General features: G+C 48.0%; 1 protein-coding gene across 6 annotated transcripts in view; it reads right to left on the minus strand.

Moving 5' to 3' along the window:
- Positions 1 to 21,701, minus strand: part of GALNT11 (polypeptide N-acetylgalactosaminyltransferase 11) — a 116,716-nt gene that overhangs the window by 61,790 nt on the left and 33,225 nt on the right. For all 6 annotated transcript variants that reach the window (XM_033931666.1, XM_033931669.1, XM_033931667.1 and 3 more), the window contains exon 4: positions 11,472 to 11,638. In XM_033931666.1, the coding sequence (XP_033787557.1) occupies positions 11,472 to 11,638 (167 nt within the window). The remainder of the gene's footprint in view (positions 1 to 11,471; positions 11,639 to 21,701) is intronic.

A 21,701-nucleotide genomic window follows, 5' to 3' on the forward strand; every position in this document is an offset into this window, starting at 1 on the left:
TTTTACCATTATTTTAGATCCTTCTCATAACAGAGAAGGGTGAGGAAATAAATAAAAAATTACCACAACAGATCCATAAAAGTTCATTTTTGCTGCATTCAATTGTCATTTATTTGACACCATCCAGTATATAATTAATTTCTCCAGTTGACTATCTCGAGCAGATCCTAATGGAATATACAACTGGATGTCATCCGCCAATGAATGAATACGTTTTCCAAATTTCAAGGCAGTATCAATAACCAGCCAACATAAAGATTGAAGAGTAATGGTGATAAGGTACCATGGGGTACCTCATACTTCAAAATTTTTGGTTTAGATAATTTAAAATCAATACACTATACTCTGGGTCCTATCTTCTAAGAAAGATTTATACCAATGTAAAGCAACATTACAAACTCCTATTTCCATCAATCTAGATAACAGAATTATATGGTCAAGTGTATTGAAGGGAACTCACCATAACGCTCTAATCCCATTACTACAAGAATAACAATTTCCCCTCCTAAAACACATTGTAGTATCAAATAATCACAACAAAGGCAAAACAAACACCCTAAAAAGCTCTCCAAGGAGCTCACTAAGGGGCGCTTGCCTTCTACTTGTGCCTTACGCAAACCAGTTTTGGGTTGTTTTTTTTTTTAGTTCCAATCTTTTTTATTGAAAATTAACATAAGAAAGAGAAACAAGAAGTCAGACCTAAGATTCCATCATACCCAATATAAAACTATATATTGTCACAATCCTATCCCTAAAATGCAGCTTTCGCCAGGGCAGGCTATTGTCAAGCCTGGTCCTGTGATTCAGAGGGCAAATCACGGGGATAGGATTGTGACCAAGCCTAAGGAAAAATCTAGCTGGCCCTTTAATTCAGTCAGGGCTGAGCTCCAGGAAGGTGAAGAGGAAAGTTGGGACAGCCCACAAGAATCTCAGAGAGAGCTCCCTTCCCTTGACTTCTCCCAGCTGAAGGGGATGATTAAGCTCCCAAAGATAGCTAGGGGAAATCGTCAGAAAGCTCCTCCCCCTTCCAGGGCAGGTCAGATTCCCCTAGGTACTTTAGAGACAGCTCTGAGAAGGAGAAGGGCAGTCTGCTCAGGGCCAGACCTGGAAAGGATCTCTCCTGCTGAAGGTTTTCCAGAATCTCAGGACTGGGAAATGCAGGAGCCTGACACAGCCCCTTTGACCAGCCAGTTACTCAGAGAGGAACCCATGGAGTTTGGAGAAACTGTCAGCCTGCCTGAAGAGGTACCAATGGAAATGAGCTAAGTGGCAGGGCTGAGAGCTGTAAGATTTATAATCCTCCTGGGTTTGGGGTTTACGCTGTGTGAGAATGGATGTTTGATTCTTGCATTCCTTTAAGAGACTTGTGCTGACTGTGACGGCCCTGCTTGTGGGAAGCAGGAGGAAAAGGAAAAAAAAAAACGTTTTTCTTTTTGTGCTAAACTTTGAATACCTGAAGTCCAGAAGTTTAATTAAGGTTCTTTCTGGCTGTGGTAATTACCTGAGGGAAGTGAGGAGATAATTGGGGAGAATCCACTATCCATCTAGGAGGGTTAGTGGGGCCATTCATGGCATTCTGTTATTCAGAAAAGTTTTATAGTGGATTCACTTACTCCCCTCCCCCCACATCAGTTCAGGTAAACTGAGTGGGAAGAAGCCAGCTGAACTCCAGGGCTTGATTACAGCACTACCAGCAGTGCTTGCTATATGGTTAAAAGACTATTGAAGTTTAATGAACCTGCATTTTGGATGTTTATTTGAACTATATGAACACTTTACTTTCCTGCAGTAAGGTGATAGCTGAGCCTTGTGTTTTGGATTCAGCTATATTTTTGTTTATGGACTTTCTCTATAATTGTGGAGTCAGGACTGTGTGAGAAAACAGACTCCCTCATTCCTATTTACAATAAAGCAACTGATTTTGCTACATGAACTTATTTTTTTTGTATCATTTATATCTACTGAGTTATGAAGAGTGTTCCAGCGGGACTTCCTTCCTAAAGGAAGCACGTCGAGGGGGCGTTCAGGTGAGCGGAGACCGGCATCACTGAAGATACAGGTACCGGCTCCGTTACAAGTGGTATCAGGAGTGGGATAGTGCGCCTCCTGCTGGACATTCAGTGAACTTTGGGGAAAATTTTTTTTGGAAAAAAAAAAAAAAAAGTTTGGACTTTTGAATGATTTATTTCTTTAGCTTGTTTTTTTAGTTTATTGTGTTGGTTCCTGTTTGCGAGGAGCTGGGTTCCAGACGTCTTCCAATCGGCGGTGCGGTGGAAGCAAGTGTCCGGGGGAGTCCAGCTATTCCGGCAGAGAACCAGAGTCGGGGAAGAAACCTCAGGAGTTCCGGACGTCTATTTTGGAGGACAGAGACGCAGTGAGCGACTGGGGGCCAAGGAGGCCTACAAACCAAAGGCGGAGACTCACCTTGCTCTCTGGTAAGCTACTAAACCAGGGGGGGTGAGGGGATTGGCTACCCAGTTATTTTGGTACCGCACTTGGGTTGGTCTCTCTGTTTGTGTCTTTTCCCAGGGGTCGGGCCAAGATGGACCAGCCACAGCCGTGGGTGTCGTTCCTGAGGGACGACAGGCAAAGCCAGTCCAGGGACCTACAGGCCGCCCTGAAAGCAAGCCAGGACGAATGGACTCATAAGCAAGAAGGGCAAGTACGACAGCATGAGGAGTGGATGAGGGTGATGGACACCCAGGCCGAGGCCCTGAGACAGTTATTACGACCACCGGGGGCCGAAACTCCCACTATGTCGACAGTGGACCAGAACAGCTCCTCTGCGGTAGGACAGAGCCTTTTTCCGTTGCTGGACATAACTAAAGGCAGGGATGGTCCTGAGCCCAACCCAGGGTTAGGGAGGCCCAGGGAGGGCGCGGCTCAAAGGACCGAACCCCAGGGGAAAAGGGTTAGGGACGATGTAGAGGGTGACTGGTTGGACAGTCTGTGGCCCTCTCCCGAGGTTGAAGTAAATCCCGCCCCTTATTCAAGGCAGCCTAAGGAGGGGGGAAGAGACACCCGCGTTAGGAAGACCCTTAAGAGAAGCCCTCTGCGGTGTTGGAGCTGTGGGGAAAAGGGGCATGTCCAACGAAGTTGTGGGACCAGGAAAGACCCAGTAGCCGAACGGGGGCCAGATAAATATAACCCTCGGGAATACCAACTTCCTGTTTCAATTGCTGGAAAACGGGTTATGGCCCTAATAGATACGGGGGCAGACCAATCTATGGTGGCGGCTGATCAGTATCACTGCCTGTTCCCAAGGGAAAAGATAAGGGGGAAAGAAAGAACGGTGGTCATTAGATGTGTGCATGGAGATAGTCTCAGGTATGCTCTCCGGCCAACGACTATGTTGTATGGAGATAGGGTCTACAGGGTAGATCTAGCTATTGTGCCCAAAGCTCCCTATTCCCTGATTTTAGGTAGAGATTGGGAAGGTTTAGGGGAGTGCCTAAGGGCCAGACAGGGCTTGGTGGGGACACGTTCCCAGGACCCGGTGAAGACTAAGGAGGAGGAAGGGCTTGATCATATTTTTCCCTTTAGAGGGGAGGTGGTAGGAAGTCCTTCATCGAGACAGTCTAGACAAACCTCCGCCCAGAAAAAACTGCAGAAACATCAGAGGAGTCAGGCTTTAAGGAAGGCTACCAGTTTAAAGGAAATACCCTGGCTTCCCCAGGATATTAGAGAGGCTTTCCCCACATTTCAGGCCGAACAAAAGGCCGACGCCTCGCTCCAGGAAGCTTGGCAGCAAGTCTCTGTACCTATCCCGGGGAAGATTCGGTTTCGCATAAGGCAGGGACTGTTATATAGACTGAGGGGAGGGCCGCCCTTGAAAGAGACCCAGGAACAACTAATGGTACCTCAAGGGTTTCGCAAGTTGATATTGCAATCTGCGCACGACCATCCTCTAGCGGGTCACAAAGGGGCAGAGGCCACCGAAATTCAGGTTTTGAGGAGGTTTTTTTGGCCGAGCCTATCCCAGGAGGTGGCACGTTTTTGTCAGTCTTGCCCCATCTGCCAAAAACTATCCCTCAAGAAACCCCCACGGGTCCCGTTAGTGTCGGTCCCTAGGGTAGAGGAACCACTAGCCAGGTTAGCCATGGATATGGTGGGACCGCTAGAGAGGACTCCTAGGGGGCATAATTTTATTCTAGTCGTCATGGATGTGGCTACTAGGCATCCATGGGCCTTCCCGCTGAGGAAATCTTCCTCGGCGGCTATTATGAAAGAATTGGTAGGGCTGTTTTGCACGGTAGGATTCCCCAAGGAGGTACTTACTGACCAGGGGAGTAATTTCTTGTCAAGAGAAATGGAGAAGTTCTGGACAGGGTTTGGAATTAGACACATAAAAACTTCAGCCTACCACCCACAAGCCAATGAGTTGGTTGAACGATTCAACCAGACACTTAAGCAGATGTTAAAAAAAGTGACAGGCCCGGATAGGAAAGACTGGGACCTGTTCATCCCGTTAGTATTGTTTGCGGCCAGAGAAAAAGTGCAAGACTCCCTTGGGGTCAGTCCCTTCGAGATGCTGTATGGGAGAACCCCCCGCGGAGTTTTGGACATTATTAGAGATCAGTGGGGGTCCCAGGAGCAGGAGGAGACTAATGTTATATCCTACCTGACTCAGTTAAGGAAGAGACTAGCACAAGTGGCGCGGATAGGGAAGGACAATTTGGAGTGGAGTAGAGATAGGCAAAAGTTTTATTATGACCGGACTGCTAAGTCCCGTCAACTTAAAATAGGAGATAGGGTATTGGTCCTCATACCCTCGGACCCCCACAAATTCCTCGCCGAGTGGAAAGGGCCCGTCACGATTGTGGAAAAGCTCAATGAGGTAGACTATAGAGTCAGGGATGAGAAGAATAGGGTACAGACTTACCATGTTAATCTTCTGAAGCCCTGGCGGGAAAGAGAGGTGTTGGCAATGATAGCTGAACAGAAGCAAGACGAGGATTTAGGGCCTCAAATAGCTGATTTAAGGCAGTCCGAAGGGGTCAATATTGGGACCGGTTTAGCGGAGGACCAAGCTAAACAGCTTGAGACCCTGGTACGGGACTTCCAGGATGTATTTTCCCCAGTACCGGGATGCACCAAAGTGGTGACCCATGAGATACTCACTACCCCGGGGAGGATAGTGAGGGTAAAACCTTATAGGTTAGCAGAAAAAAAGAAAGAATTGGTGCAGAATTTGGTGGAGGAAATGCTAACCCTGGGGGTGATCGAGCCATCCCAGAGCCCTTGGTCAAGTCCTATTGTGATCGTTCCCAAGGCCGATGGCACCCCCAGGTTTTGTATTGACTTCCGGCAGCTTAATGAGATATCGCAATTTGATGCGTTTCCGATGCCCAGGGTGGATGAGCTCTTAGATCAATTAGGACAGGCCCAATACCTCTCCACTATTGACCTCACAAAAGGATATTGGCAAATTCCGCTGTCGTCCAGTGCTAGGCCTAAGACCGCATTCAGCACCCCTGGGGGCCTCTATCAGTTTCGGCGCATGCCGTTCGGCCTTCATGGGGCCGCGGTTACATGTCAAAGAGGAGTCATGGAGGTACTGAGAGGGCATCAGGCCTACGCTGATGCCTATCTCGATGACATAGTGATACATTCCCAGGATTGGAGCCAACATCTAAGGCATGTCAGGGCCATCTTAGAATCATTGCGGTTGGCGGGATTTACTGTCAACCCAAAAAAATGTTATCTAGGGCAAAGACAGGTGAAGTATCTGGGGTACATGGTGGGCAGAGGGCAAATTAGGCCCCTCATCGATAAGGTTGAATGTGTGAGAAACTTTCCGTGCCCCACATCAAAGAAACAGCTCCGAGGGTTCCTGGGCCTTGTTGGGTACTACAGGCGATTTGTACCCAACTTCGCCACCCGTGCTTCAGCCCTCACTGATATGTTGAGGAAAGATAGGCCAGACACGCTGAGATGGGAGGGGGTGGGCCGAGAGGCACTAGAGGACCTCAAGAAGGCTTTGTGTACAAACCCGGTCCTGAGGTCCATTGATCTAGCCAAACCTCTGATCCTGCAAACAGACGCCTCTGGCACTGGATTAGGGGCGATCTTGAGTCAGGAGGTACTAGGGGTAGAGCACCCGGTGTTGTATTTAAGCCGGAAGCTACACCCCAATGAGCGTAATTACGCGACAGTAGAATTGGAGTGTCTTGCTGCGAAATGGGCGATGCAGACCCTGGAATATTATTTACAAGAACGGGAGTTTACTTTGATAACCGATCATGCTGCGCTGAAGTGGCTGAATACCATGAGGAACAACAACTCTCGTCTCACTCGGTGGTATTTAGCCCTTCAGACGTTCCGGTTCCGGGTACTGCATCGGCCAGGGCGGTTGAGTACGAATGTGGACAGTCTATCGAGAATGCAGACTGTGACTGAGAGGGATTTAGGATCCCAGGATGGGCAGCCCTTAAAGGTGAGGGTATGTCACAATCCTATCCCTAAAATGCAGCTTTCGCCAGGGCAGGCTATTGTCAAGCCTGGTCCTGTGATTCAGAGGGCAAATCACGGGGATAGGATTGTGACCAAGCCTAAGGAAAAATCTAGCTGGCCCTTTAATTCAGTCAGGGCTGAGCTCCAGGAAGGTGAAGAGGAAAGTTGGGACAGCCCACAAGAATCTCAGAGAGAGCTCCCTTCCCTTGACTTCTCCCAGCTGAAGGGGATGATTAAGCTCCCAAAGATAGCTAGGGGAAATCGTCAGAAAGCTCCTCCCCCTTCCAGGGCAGGTCAGATTCCCCTAGGTACTTTAGAGACAGCTCTGAGAAGGAGAAGGGCAGTCTGCTCAGGGCCAGACCTGGAAAGGATCTCTCCTGCTGAAGGTTTTCCAGAATCTCAGGACTGGGAAATGCAGGAGCCTGACACAGCCCCTTTGACCAGCCAGTTACTCAGAGAGGAACCCATGGAGTTTGGAGAAACTGTCAGCCTGCCTGAAGAGGTACCAATGGAAATGAGCTAAGTGGCAGGGCTGAGAGCTGTAAGATTTATAATCCTCCTGGGTTTGGGGTTTACGCTGTGTGAGAATGGATGTTTGATTCTTGCATTCCTTTAAGAGACTTGTGCTGACTGTGACGGCCCTGCTTGTGGGAAGCAGGAGGAAAAGGAAAAAAAAAACGTTTTTCTTTTTGTGCTAAACTTTGAATACCTGAAGTCCAGAAGTTTAATTAAGGTTCTTTCTGGCTGTGGTAATTACCTGAGGGAAGTGAGGAGATAATTGGGGAGAATCCACTATCCATCTAGGAGGGTTAGTGGGGCCATTCATGGCATTCTGTTATTCAGAAAAGTTTTATAGTGGATTCACTTACTCCCCTCCCCCCACATCAGTTCAGGTAAACTGAGTGGGAAGAAGCCAGCTGAACTCCAGGGCTTGATTACAGCACTACCAGCAGTGCTTGCTATATGGTTAAAAGACTATTGAAGTTTAATGAACCTGCATTTTGGATGTTTATTTGAACTATATGAACACTTTACTTTCCTGCAGTAAGGTGATAGCTGAGCCTTGTGTTTTGGATTCAGCTATATTTTTGTTTATGGACTTTCTCTATAATTGTGGAGTCAGGACTGTGTGAGAAAACAGACTCCCTCATTCCTATTTACAATAAAGCAACTGATTTTGCTACATGAACTTATTTTTTTTGTATCATTTATATCTACTGAGTTATGAAGAGTGTTCCAGCGGGACTTCCTTCCTAAAGGAAGCACGTCGAGGGGGCGTTCAGGTGAGCGGAGACCGGCATCACTGAAGATACAGGTACCGGCTCCGTTACAATATAGAGAAAAAAGGGGTAATACGATGTTCATACAAAACTTTGTGTGTCATAATTCAAAAAAATCCTTTGATGTGCCATTCTACACTCATTCCAACAAATCCTCATCAAAATGTCATATTATATCAATTTTATAAAAGGTTCCATCTAGAAAGTTATATAAATCTTTCACTTGGGATTCGAGGTGAGCATACTATACTATACTGGATGATCAGATCACAGGACCTCTTATGATCTATATATTATTCCAGGTTCACATCCTGGATACAAATATTGTAATCAATTATGCTACAATCCTCCTACCTACCACATAAGTGCTTTATCCACAAGTGCTGAACAAAAATTTTTTTGTAGCATAAAACCCTATTATTCAAAATCATTTAGGGCTCCTTTTACTAAGCTGCATTAGCATTTTTAGCGCAAGCATTTTAGCGCGCGCTAAACACGCACTACGCGGCTAGAACTAACGCCAGCTCAATGCTGACATTAAGGTCTAGCGCGCGCGCTATTCCACGCGTTAAAGCCCTAATGCGGCTTAGTAAAAGGAGCCCTTAGTGTGCATAACTAGGGTGAACTATGCCAAAACACACTTAAAGAAAAGGGTGTCAGGTCAAAAGTGCGCCGGGACAAAGGCGCGCGTAGACAATTGAGCGCAGCGCGGAAGCGCGCACCGCAGAAAATTACTGTTTTTAGGGCTCCGACGGGGGGGGGCGTGGGGGGGAACCCCCCACTTTACTTAATAGAGATTGCGCCGCATTGTGGGGGCGTTTTGGGGGGTTTGGGGGGTTGTAACCCCCCACATTTTACTGAAAACTTCACTTTTTCCCTGTTTTTAGGGAAAAAGTTAAGTTTACAGTAAAATGTGGAGGGTTACAACCCCCCATATCCCCCATAATGCCGGCGTGATCTCTATTAAGTAAACTGGGGGGGCTCCCCAACAAAACCCCCTGTCAGAGCCCCTAAAAACTGTAATTTTCTTTGGCGCACGCCTCCGTCTTGCGCTCAGTTGTCAGCGCGCACCTTTGTCTTTTGCGGGGTTGTCTATGAACCAAGAAAAGGGCAACACTTATCTAGGTGGAGCCAGCCACCAAGGATTTTTTTTAATTATGACACACAAAGTTTTGTATGAACATCGTATTACGCAAACCAGTGGCAGCATGTTAGCGAAAAGAAATAGGTGGGGGGATGATGTCATCAGCAGGCATTGCACAACCCTGAAACTACTCCTACCACTTGCACTGTAGGAGATAGCACAGGACTCCAAGTAAATCCCTGCAATCACTGGAAAAGTCAGCAGTTGCCTGTTCAGGGCTCAGCAGATGCCACCAGATCCAATAATGAAATCTACAACACGTTCATATCATAGGCATTTAAAAAAAAAAAAGAGGTCTGATGTTTCTATTTTCTTAGGAAGGACGACTTGACATCTTGACGACTCTCCAAGTGTTGCCTCCCGATTGTGCTCACTCAATCCTTTACATATAGACTTTTGCATTCTACTGAAGCACTGTACACTTCTCTCTCGGTATTCACAGGGGATAGGGGCAGAGCTGGACCGCAAATTGAGAAAAACCGCGAATAACTTCTCGTCCAGCTCTGACCCACCCCCGCCTCCCTACCGCCTCCCCCCCCCCGGCATCCTGGCCTTACCTGGTGGTCTAGCGGGCTTTTGGGGCAGGAGCGATCTTCCTACACTCCTGCCCCGTGCAGATCGCCAATAGGAAATGACTGCCGTGAGTTCCCGTAGTCTCTCGAGAATATGTGAAACCGCAAGTGTCGAAACCGCGAATAGGGAGGGGGAAGTGTACTTATATTTTCTGTTAGTACATGGGATAACATCTAAGACCAAACTCAAATTGTTGTTTCCATTTCAAGATGCTTTATATTAGAATTCTCTCCCACTTGCTATTAGGAAAAACCTCAATATATGATTTTTAGGAAAAAACTAAAAACTTTAATTCAGAAAGTTTTGTGGTTGGTTACCTTTATTCTTAATTAGGTTTTATTCTATCTGCAATCAGAAATAAGTATTGTATTATTCCTATAACTACTATGGGGCTCATAATCGAAAGAGAAAAACGTCCAAAAACCGGCCTAAGTCGGCACTTGGACGAACATTTCTCAAAAACGTCCAAGCGCCGATAATAAAACTGTGTTTTGGACGTATTTAAAAATGACCTAGGCCTTCATAGTGCCGCTCAACATCCAAAGCTAAATGGGGCGTTTTGGGAGGCGTGTCGAGGGCGGGAGTTGGGTGGGACTTGGGCCGGCTTAGACTTAGTCGTACAGCATGTATAACCGAAAGTTTAACACCACCAGATAAGCACAGAAAACACATAACACAGACCCCTCACACACTACCCCAGTGATCACCAACCCCCCCCCCACCCCCATAAAAATTTTATTCACAACTTTAAATTTCATCCTCCAGACCATCATCACCTGGCCGCCTGGCATAGGAAAGCCTAGTCGTCCAGCCCAGAGGCAGCTTAAGTCGTCTTGGGGGTGAGAAGGACCCATGCCCAAAAGCCCCTGTAATCACTGCATTGAGACTGAAACATGTGCACTGCCCTATACATCCCCAAAACCCTTTTTTACTGGCATATAAGTGGCTCCTGCAGCCATAAGGGCTATTGGGGTGGTAGATAAGTGGGTCTAGGGGTTCTGGAGGTGATTTGGGGGGCTCATCGTGACCTATAAGGGAGCTGTAGTGAAGAGATGTTATGGCACCCTTTTTGTGAAGTTCACAGCAGTGCCCTGTAAGGTACCCCACTATTTAGGTGCCCTGTCTGGGTGTTCAGTCCATCACTTTGCAGACTCCTCCCATGTCCAACAAGGCTTGTTCTGGGCGTTTTGGATTTGGACGGAAGGTTGGACGGAAATGTGGTATAAAGATGGACGATTTAGCGGCCTGGACGATCAGATCGGCAGGACGTATAATTAGACGATTTTCGAAAGTAAAAAAAAGTTGGACGTATCTTTCGAAAATGTGTCTTAAGCTCTTTTTAACTTTGGATGACTTGCGAGATGGACGTAAACGGACTTAGACGTCCCTTTCGATTATGCCCCTCCACGTGTTTCCTTGGTTGCTTACACAGTCTCCTAATTGTGCTTAATAACCGACTGAATATCTTGTTGCTACTATATGTATTTCCTAAACATTGTTATTGACATGCCTCACCATTGTATATTCCCCATGTTCTACATGGGTTCTCTTGTTCTGTAAATTGCCTTGAATCTCTGTAGGTATAGTGCAATTCACAAATTAAAGATCTGATTAGATTAGGTGGTAAAAAGGGGCACACCTAACAGATGGCACAGAGATCAACCAGAAGGTTTAGACATTTGCTTAGTGTTTATTCCTTGAAGTATATCATCTTCTCTATTATTTGTACTAGCTACCCATGGCTGCAGTGATCTTAGTTTGAGGAAGCTATTCTTGGACAAAGAAACTTAATTCATTGTAAGAAAGACTGCATAAAGATTCATCTGGGTTAATCTTCTAGACTGAAATTAATTGACCTTTTGTTCCACAGTTATTACCAAAAGGAGATAGTGAAACTATTCCACCAGCTGTTAAATGCCATCCTTCCAGAGCACCTCACTAAAAGTAATCCTAGTAGATAGGGGAATTAGCTACTGATGCAACCCTGACTCAATTTTCAGTCTGTGCATGTTTTTCCTCACCTAATTCACTAGAGTCATCTACTAAAATGATTTCATGAAGAAGATTTGCTGGAGTGCGATCCAATATACTGTGTACCGTCCGAAGCAAGGCAGAGAATGCTTCATTGTAGAAACAAACAACAACGCTGGCAGAGGGTAGCTCGGATGGGTAGAATTTGTCTCCACACCTGCAAACATAAGAATACAGCAAAAATAAGGGGGAAAAAAAAGACTGTTTCAACAATTGTATTGCAGAATGCAGGAAATTTCCCACAAGGATCAATATGACATGAAAACAAGAATTATTTTAGTTTTATAAAGCCATGAACTTGAATATATTCTCTCTTCGAACAAATTTTCCCATCACTGTGTTAAACTGTTAATACATTTACACAGCAGCATTGAAAATACAGACTCAAAAGCTAAAAGTTCTGGTTCTTGGAGGCAACTATTCCCCCCCCAAATAGTTTACTTTCCTGCTTCTCCATACCTATAAATCCAGCATGTGACACAAAGTGTGCTTTCGGGCACCCAGAAGAAAGGGTAAATATCCATTGCCAGCAAATGCTCTTCCCCTCAAGCATGCTAATGAAAAGATTGAAGAAAAATATTTCTTCACTCGACGAACAGTTACACTGGCATTCACTGATGGATGACGTGGTAAAAGCAGTTAGCCTAGATGTGTTTAAGAGAGGTTTGGACAATTTTCAGAGTCAGCTCATGGGTGTACTGACACAAAGCTGATTAGTATAAAAGAATATCAGGAAGTGCATAGAGTCTAAGGCAGATCCTGGCACTAGGTAGACTCGATATCCACTAGGGGGCAGGATTTCAAGAGTGGTAGCATGATGCTGGTGAGTGAAAAAGTCATCCCCCCACTTCCCTTCTCCCTAATGAGCCGACCAATATGCCTCCCCACCCTCTCCCGGGCCAGCTTGAGGCTTGAACAGGAGTGAGCACTGTGTGGTCCTGTAAACAAAGGCCTACACTCAAGTGCACCAGTGTCCCTCTCAATCCCTGTTGGGAGGGGTAGGGACACGGCAGTACTTGAGTTCAGGTCTCTACCATAAAGGTGCAGTGCTCATTCTTCTTTAACCTTCAGACCAGACAGGAAGGAGGTAGGGTAGGAACAGAAGGATGGAATACAAAAGACGGAGGGAGAGGGATATAAGATACTGGCCATTTGGAGGGGAGGAAGGGAGATGTTGAATTTCTTTGGGCGATTGCAGAGAAGAATGGGAGATGCTAGATTTCAGAGGAGGAAAGAAAAGGTTGATACCATGGGCAGGAGGGGGGAAACAGCTGAAGTCCACCTAGGGCCTCAGTAGAGTCCAACCTTCTTCTGATGTCCGACTGCTTTCTCCATATAGCATACAAAGGAAAGACAACTGGCAAGGAGTAGAGCAAGGCCTGACAAATACCATTTATCAGGTCAGGTCACCATGGGATTTCATGCCTGAATGTGTGTGAGATGGGTTTTTTTTTTTTTTGGTGGTCAATATCTCAATCATCGGCCCAAACTCCAATTAGCAGTTTTTTTAATATGTTTTTAAATTTTTTAAAACTTTTTTTAATAGATTTAATTATTTAACTTCATATTCAACATTTGAATTCATTTTCTTATTCACTATTTAAATTCATTTGCTTATTCAACATTGAAAGATAGTGCCTATACTTTCAAAAAAAGCACTTATCTTGCTGAACGCCGCTAGATTTAAAGAGCTGAACTGTCTGGAGGGGAATGCAGGAGAATATGGTTTCTTCAGTGGTAACCAAAGCAACTGCAGACAAGATGGGGAGGGAGAAACAGATGATGACAGTGTCTGAATGGTACAGGAAACCCATTAGTTGTCCAGGGGGAGACAGAAGGCTGATTGGTTACATGGAGGAGGTGGTACATGAGAATGCATGAAAAAGAAAGAGGAACTCTGTGAAGGTGAGAGAGAGAAACTGGGTGAAGACTAGAGTTTGGGGGTACTGAAGAACAAGATTTATTACAATAGTGCAACTAGATGTACACAGAGTTGTATACAAACAAGTATGAGACATTTCCTGCTCAACAGAGCTTAAAACTTCTTCAAGACAAAAAGGGACAAATAAGGGATTAGAAAGAGATATATTTTTAATGTACCTGATCAGTTACAATTTTTCCTTGAAGGTAAAGCAACTACAAGAATTCTAGAGACTTGCATGGAAATTGCCAATCAGGCTATTAATTGACCCCAACAGTGCTCTGTAATTTGGTTCAATTTAGTATTATTTCCTGATTGATTTTCTCTCTCTATAATGTGGACTTTAGTCATAGTCATTAGTTTGGAATTATCTTACAATTTTACTATTTGTTTCCTTTTTAAATTGTTATATTTCCTTTCAAGTATTGTTTATTCAACTTGTAAAAGAACATAAATAAATATATTTTTTTTAAAAAGGAAGTTATTTATTGTGGGAATGATTAAAATAAACTTGGGTAGTGAACGGGTAAAGCACAGTTACTTACCGTAACAGGTGTTATCCAGGGACAGCAGGCATATATTCTCACATGTGGGTGACGTCATCTACGGAGCCCCAGTGCGGACAGCTTTTCAAGCAAACTTGATTGAAGTTTCAAGTTTGCTATGCTGCACCACGCATGTGCATGCCTTCTTGCCCACTAGAGGGCGCATCCCCACCTCGTCAGTTCCATAGCCAGCAAAGAAGCCATCCCCGGGGAGGAGGGCGGGTTGTGAGAATATATGCCTGCTGTCCCTGGATAACACCTGTTACGGTAAGTAACTGTGCTTTATCCCAGGACAAGCAGACATGATATTCTCACATGTGGGTGACCTCCAAGCCAACCAAAAAAAGGCAGGTGGGAGGATGGCAATTTAGGAAAACAGATTTCGCAAAACAGACTGGCCAAACCGGCCGTCACTCCTGGATAACGTATCCAGGCAGTAGTGGGAGGTGAAAGTATGAACCGAAGACCAAGTGGCAGCCTTGCAGATGTCCTCCACCGGAGTAGACCGGAGGAAAGCAACAGAAGCTGCCATCGCTCGAACCGTAATGTCCCGTGACCCGACCATGTAGCTCGAGACCAGCCTGAGCGTAGCAAAAAGAAATACAAGCAGCCAACAAGTTGGACAAGGTGCGCTTGGAAACAGGACGTCCCAACCGATTAGGATCAAAGGACAAAAATAATTGAGGAACCTTCCGATGAGACTTGGTGCGTTGAAGATAAAAAGCCAACGCTCTCTTACAGTCAAGCTTGTGAAGCGCCGCCTCACCAGGATGAGAGTGGGGCTTCGGAAAAAACACCGGAAGAACAATGGACTGATTGAGGTGGAAATCAGACACAACCTTAGGTAAAAATTTAGGATGGGTGCAAAGAACCACCTTGTCATGATGGAACACAGTAAAGGGCGGGTCCACAACCAAAGCCTGCAGCTCGCTAATCCAACGAGCAGACGTGAGCGCAAGCAAAAAGATCACCTTCCAAGTGAGAAACTTAAGATGAGATTTGTCAATAGGCTCGAAGGGAGGCTTCATCAGTTGAGCCAAAACCACATTAAGATCCCAAACTACAGGAGGAGGTTTCAGAGGAGGATTAATATTCACTAGACCCCTCATGAAATGAATCACCAGAGGATGAAGAGAGAGAGATCGACCCTTGAGATGCCGATGGAAAGCAGCAATAGCACTGAGATGCACCCTAATGGAAGTTGTCTTCAGCCCAGACTTGGACAAATGCAACAAATATTCCAGAACCGAAGACACCGGAACTGAACTCGGATCCAGATGGTTCGAGGAACACCAGGAAGAAAATCTGGTCCACTTCTGGGAATAACAAAGCCTAGTCGAGACCTTGCGCGAGGCTTCCAGAACCTCCCTCACAGACTGAGAAACCGGTGAAGTCAAGGGGAAAGGAACCAAGCCGTCAGATGTAAAGACTGAAGATTGGGATGCAACAGCGAACCCCGACTCTAAGACAGCAGAGAGGGAAAAACAGGCAGAAGCAGAGGCTCCCTGACACTGAGTTGAAGGAGCAGGGAGAACCAGTGCTGACGAGGCCAGCGAGGCGCAATGAGAATCATAGTGGCTCTGGACGACTTGAGATGAACCAACGTCCTCAAGATCAGAGGGAAAGGAGGAAACGCATAAAGGAACCTCCCTCCCCAGTCGAGCAGAAAGGCATCGGCCTCGAGACGGTCCGGGGAGTACATCTGAGAACAATAGAGGGGCAGTTTGTGAGTCTCCGGGGAGGCAAACAGATCCACCTGAGGAGTCCCCCAGCGGTCGAAGACCTCGTGCAGAACTCGGGAGTTTAGCGACCACTCGTGCGGTTGGAGGAGACGACTGAGTTTGTCGGCCAGACAATTCTTCTCTCCCTGAATGTAAACCGCCCGCAGGAAGATGTTCTGGGAGACAGCCCATTCCCAAAGGCGCAGGGCTTCCCGGCACAGGGACCAAGAGCCCATTCCCCCTTGCTTGTTCACATAATACCTGGTTGTCCGTCTACACGAGGACTACCTGATCGTGCAGCAGGTGGCAGAACGCTCGAGCAGCCAGAAAAATGGCACGAAGCTCCAAAACATTGATGTGACAACGCCGGTCCTCTGCCGACCTTAGACCTTGAGTCCGCAGACCGTCCAGATGAGCCCCCCACGCGTACTCCGAAGAGTCCGTGGTCAGGACCTTGCGATGCGGAGGAACGAGAAAGAGCAAACCCCCGGAAAGATTGGAAGAGTTGGTACACCAACGGAGCGAGCGTCTCAAGGAAGGAGTCACTGTTATAGGGGAGGAGACTGGGTCCCGATCCTGACGCCACTGGGAGGCCAAGGTCCACTGAGGAAGCCTCAGGTGCAAACGGGCGAACGGAGTGACATGGACCGTCGACGCCATGTGGCCGAGCAGAAGCATCAGGCGCTGCGCCAAAACTGAGGGCAGCAGCGAAACCTGTCGACTCAATCGAAGCAGGGCCTCCAACCGTGGCGGGGGGAGGAACGAACGGAGGCGAACCATGTCCAGCACGGCCCCGATAAACTGAAGGGATTGAGCCGGGCACAACTGAGACTTGGGGAAGTTCACTTCGAACCCCAGACGTTGAAGGAAGATGATAGTCTGACGGGTCGCTGAAATAACCCCTTCCTTGGAGGACGTCTTGATCAGCCAATCGTCCAGGTAGGGGAAGACCTGCAGCCCCCGAGATCTCAGGGCCGCTGCGACCACCACCATACACTTCGTGAAGACTCGAGGGGACGAAGCCAGCCCAAAGGGGAGGACCCGATACTGGAGGTGCAACCCCCCCACCTGGAACCTGAGGAACTTGCGGAAGGCGGGATGCACCGGAACATGAGTATACACCTCCTTCAGGTCCAGGGAGCACATCCAGTCCTCCGATTCTAACAGAGGGTACAGGACTGGAAGGGACAACATACGGAACTTCTCCCGGACAAGGAACTTGTTGAGCCTCCGGAGGTCCAGAATGGGGCGCAAGTCCCCTGTCTTCTTCGGGGACCAAAAAGTAACGGGAGTAAAACCCCCGTCCCCTTTGGTTCTGGGGCACCGGCTCCACCGCCCGAAGGCTCAACAAGGACCTGGCTTCCGACAGGAGAAGAGGAAGCTGGTCTCGACAGCCAAGAGAAGCCCCCGGCGGATGTTCTGGTGGCGTGGCTAAGAAGTTTAGCGAGTAACCCTCGGAGACGGTCCGGAGCACCCAAGCGTCCGACGTGATCTCGGCCCAGGCTGGAAGAAAGGCCTGCAATCGGCCCCCGATGGGAAGGGGGTCCTTCGACAGTGCGGAGGGGGCCCGCCCCCATCCGCGCATCACGTCAAAAAGACGGAGCCGGTTTAGACGCCCCTTGCGCCTGAGGCTTTGGTTGGGACGCTCTGCCCTGCTGAGGGGGACGCCGGGGCGGAGGCCTCGAGAAAGCCGGCGTCGACTTCTGCGGGTATCACCGCGGAGGAGGTCTAAACGGCTTCTGCGGCGGGGCCCGGGGTTTAGGATGGACCAATGAGGCGATAGAGCGCTCCTGTTCAGACAGGCGTTTGGTCGCCGCCTCCAAGGACTCATCGAACAACTCTGAGCCAACACATGGAAGATTGGCCAGACGTTCTTGCAAGTTCGGGTCCATATCCAGGGTACGGAGCCATGTGAGACGGCGCATCGCCACCGCAAAGGCGAATACACGAGAGGCCAACTCAAACGCGTCGTAAACTGCGTGAAAAAGGTAGAGACGCAGCTGTGACAAATTGGCCATAAAGGCACCAAAATCCCCCTTATGGGAATCCGGCATGACCCCATAATAACGGGGCAACGCCTTCACCATCTGCCTTAAATAGGACGAGGTGAATGCGTAATTAAGGACCCTGGCAGCCATCATGGAATTGGAATAGAGGCGACGACCAAACTTGTCCAGGGTCCGTCCCTCCCGCCCAGGGGGGACCGCAGCAGAGACCCTAGAAGGCTGGGACTTCTTCAACGCCGACTCCACCAGCAACGACTGGTGGGACAGCTGCGCTTTATCGAAGCCTTTGCAAGGGACTGTGCGGTACTTAGACTCCATCTTCGATGGAACCGCTGTGACTGTAAGAGGGGAGTCCAAGTTCCTCAGGAAGGTCTGATGGAGAACCTTGTTGAGAGGCAGACGAGGAGTCTCTCTGGAGGGAGAGGGCAAATCCTGCTCCTCCAAAAATTCCTTCGTGTATTGAGAACCTGACCCCAGATCAAGGTCCAAAGCCCTCCCCATATCAAGCACAAATCTAGAAAAGGAGGAGGGCTTCGAAGGCGGAGAGGGAGATCGAGAAGCCCACGTCGCCAAGAAAGAAGGGGAAGCCTCACGGGAGTAACGAGGTTCCTTACCCGTGCCAGACCCTGAACCCCAAGAAGCCGCACCCAGCGACCTCGATGGGGTCGGGGACCGCCCATGCCACGAGGAACCCCTGCGGGAAGTCCCCGGGGTATGAGGCACTGAGGCACGCCCCTTCCGTCTCGGCGAAGAGTCCCTCGAACACTCAACCTCGGAGGAACGGAAAAGCCTCGGATTATCGAGGCGGAGCTCGGAGACCCGTAGGGTCTCCGCCCCGGTCGGCGAGGACCGACCGCGTCGTCGGGGAGAGGCCCGTTGACGTTTGGGCTTCCTCGGCCGACGCTTCGCCTGAGGCCGACCCGAGAGCGAGGAGCCCCGGGAGGACCTCGACGAGGAAGAAGAGGAAGAGATCCTCCGAACCCTTCGCACCTTGTCCTGAGGCCGCACGCTCCGCTCAGGCTGGTCAACCGAGGTCGAGGGCAAGGTCGGGGTCGATGCCGAAGCCCCCCCGGGGGCCGAAGTCGAGGGAACCGAGACCGAGGCTGCCGAAGCCGGGGCAGACGAGGCCGAAGTCGGCTGGAGGTGCGCGAGGGCACTGGACAGCTCCGAGGCAATGAGCGCACGGAGTAAGACCTGAAAGACGGGAACCCCCATCATAGCCGGCAGATCTGGGGCCGGCGGGTGCTCCCTCGAGGGCGACCTCGGTCTCGAGTATTCCCACGGGGCACCCGACTTCGACGCTCGGGGCGGGGCCGAGGACGACCCACCCGCCCCCGTCGATGAGCCCGAGGATGGCTTCTTCGAGGCTGGAACAGAAGAAGGAAGTGAGGACTTACCCGCCGTCGACTTCGGGGTCGAGGACGCAGGCTTCGACGAAGCGGGCTGTCGGGGCGAGGTCGAGGGAGTCGAGGCCGAGGTCAAGGCCGGGGCCGAAGCCGAGGCCGAGGCCTTCCCCGCCGCGGGGTCCACAGCAAAGAGCTCTGCCATTCGAGCGCGATGGCGGCGGAGAGCTCTCTGCTGAAAAGTAGAGCACCGAGTGCAGGAGTCGGTCGGGTGCTCAGGACCCAGACAAAGTAAGCACCACTGGTGGGGATCGGCGATCGAAAGCAGCCAATCGCACCGGGTGCACTTTTTAAAGCCCGTCAAGGGACGGGACATGGACTCAAAAAACAGCCGGGAACGAACGAGGTCCCGCGGCCGCGGCTACCGGGAGCCCCCGGAGCCGAACGAAAAACTTTTTTTTTTTTGACGAAAACTTATACACGAATAAATAAAAAAACAAAGTAAGCACAGCGACCGAGAAAAAAACACTCAGCCGCGGTGTCAGAAGGCAAAATAGAAGAGAGCACAAATTCCACAGGGCTTCTGGCTCCGCGGAAAAGACTGAACTGAGGACCACGAGGTGGGGATGCGCCCTCTAGTGGGCAAGAAGGCATGTACATGCGTGGTGCAGCATAGCAAACTTGAAACTTCAATCAAGTTTGCTTGAAAAGCTGTCCGCGCTGGGGCTCCGTAGATGACGTCACCCACATGTGAGAATATCATGCCTGCTTGTCCTGGGATAAATAAGGTTTATAAGCAATCTCGAAAAGGGTTAAGTACCTCTGTGATGTACAATGGTACCCAAGGGTCCAATTACTTACCTTTTTTGCAAAAAGAATGGGGAAAGGGTCTTAGGAAATCAAGGCTTTCACAAGAGCTTCTGCATACCTTGGCGTGTATTCCCTTCTCTACCACTCTTGAACTTCAGGGGGGACAACAGAAGGGAATGAGAAAATAGTCAGAGAGGTCTCAGCCACTGGCTCTTAGATTCAAAGAAATTTGCCGAGCTTAAGAATTACCTCCTCAAGAATATGGGAATGTGTACATACAATCTACTGAAAACTGCTTTACAGATAAGAAACTCCATTTTCTCTGTCAAGAAGCAAAATAGATCAAGCCTTTTACTTTGAGAACCCCAAGCTATGAAATGCCTTATTTTGACTTGCTTTGGTTTCAGAAGGCAAGCTGGATAGGATGAGGATAGTAGAACATTAACTGAAAAGTTCAAATGCAGGCTTTTGAAGGCATATTTTCCTACAGTAATAATTTTTAAGAATATATCAGAATATGTTGGAGCCAGTACATTTATAAGAAAAAGTGGCTGATTATGTTCTTAGATGTCTTGGGGGAGATTCTCTGTATATCATTATTAAAAGACCTTTACATTGGTGTGAGAGAGAGAGGGCAGTCTTGGGATTTTTGCCCCAACATGGTAGATTGCCCTCCCAAAACAAGTTTATTAGAACTTTTTTGTTCCACTCCCACAACAAGTAACATTTCAAAGGCATTACCTAAAGTTTAGGGACAGTTTAAAAGCTTGCTTTTCACCTAAGCCTTTTCTAGAAGAGAGTAGAATGCACGGACTAGGTGGAGAAACTGTTTTAGGATGGAAATATTAGTTCTATATATTTATTTGTATTTATTTCATGAGGTATTGTGTTTTAAAGTTGCTATAATAAATCAAGAGAGTATTATAGCCACCTAGAGGTTAGAGCACTGGGCTTACAATCCAGGGGACCCCAGTTCAAATCCCATTGTGCCTCCTTGTGACCTTGGGCAAGACACAACCCTCCATTGCTTCAAGAACAAACTTAGATTGTGAGCCCTCTGGGTACAGGACAAAAAGCTACCACCTGAATGTAACTCACCGTGAACCATTACTGAAAAAGGTGCGAGCTAAATTCAGATAATATTTTACACCAGCATCCTAATTGCACGCTCAAATTTGAACACTCATCTAATTTGCATGCAAATTTTAACTGACAAACGAGTCAATTAGCACCATTAACTGGGTGCTAATAGTCAATTACAGCACTAATTACTATCAATTTAAACTTAAGTGCTCATCTTTAGGTGTCAGGATCCAGGTGAAAATTTTATAAAGCAGATCAGAAAAGGGGGGGGGGGGGGCATGGCCATGAGCGGATCGGGACATTCTGGCAATCTGTGCCCAATGTTACAGAATAAGGCCCATCTGTGCCTAATTTAGGTGCGACAATTTATACCAGGTTTCAGTTGGTGTAAAACTTTGCGCCCAAAATTTGGCGTTGATCTTGGCACCAAACAACGCTATTCTATAAATGGCGCCTGGGAACCTAAAACCTTTGAAGTTAAGATGCTGAAATATGTTGATACCAACAAGAGACATCTTAACAGCGATCTGGGTTAGAGAATGGCACGGGGGACAAATTTTTCCCCGTCCCCGCAGGAACTCATTTTCCAGTCCTCGCCCCATTTCTGCAAATTCTGTCCTCATCTACACAAGCGTCAACATTTTAAAATCATAAGTGTTCGAGGCTTGTGCAGTTATGGCAGAGCTTATAGTAATGGGGCAGGGACAGCGACAAAACTCACAGGGATGAGATGGGGAAATTGAATTCCTGTGGGGACAAATTTGTCCACATGTCATTCTCTAATCTGGGTT

This window comes from Geotrypetes seraphini, chromosome 2, assembly GCF_902459505.1.
Source record: "Geotrypetes seraphini chromosome 2, aGeoSer1.1, whole genome shotgun sequence".
Lineage (NCBI taxonomy): Eukaryota > Metazoa > Chordata > Amphibia > Gymnophiona > Dermophiidae > Geotrypetes > Geotrypetes seraphini.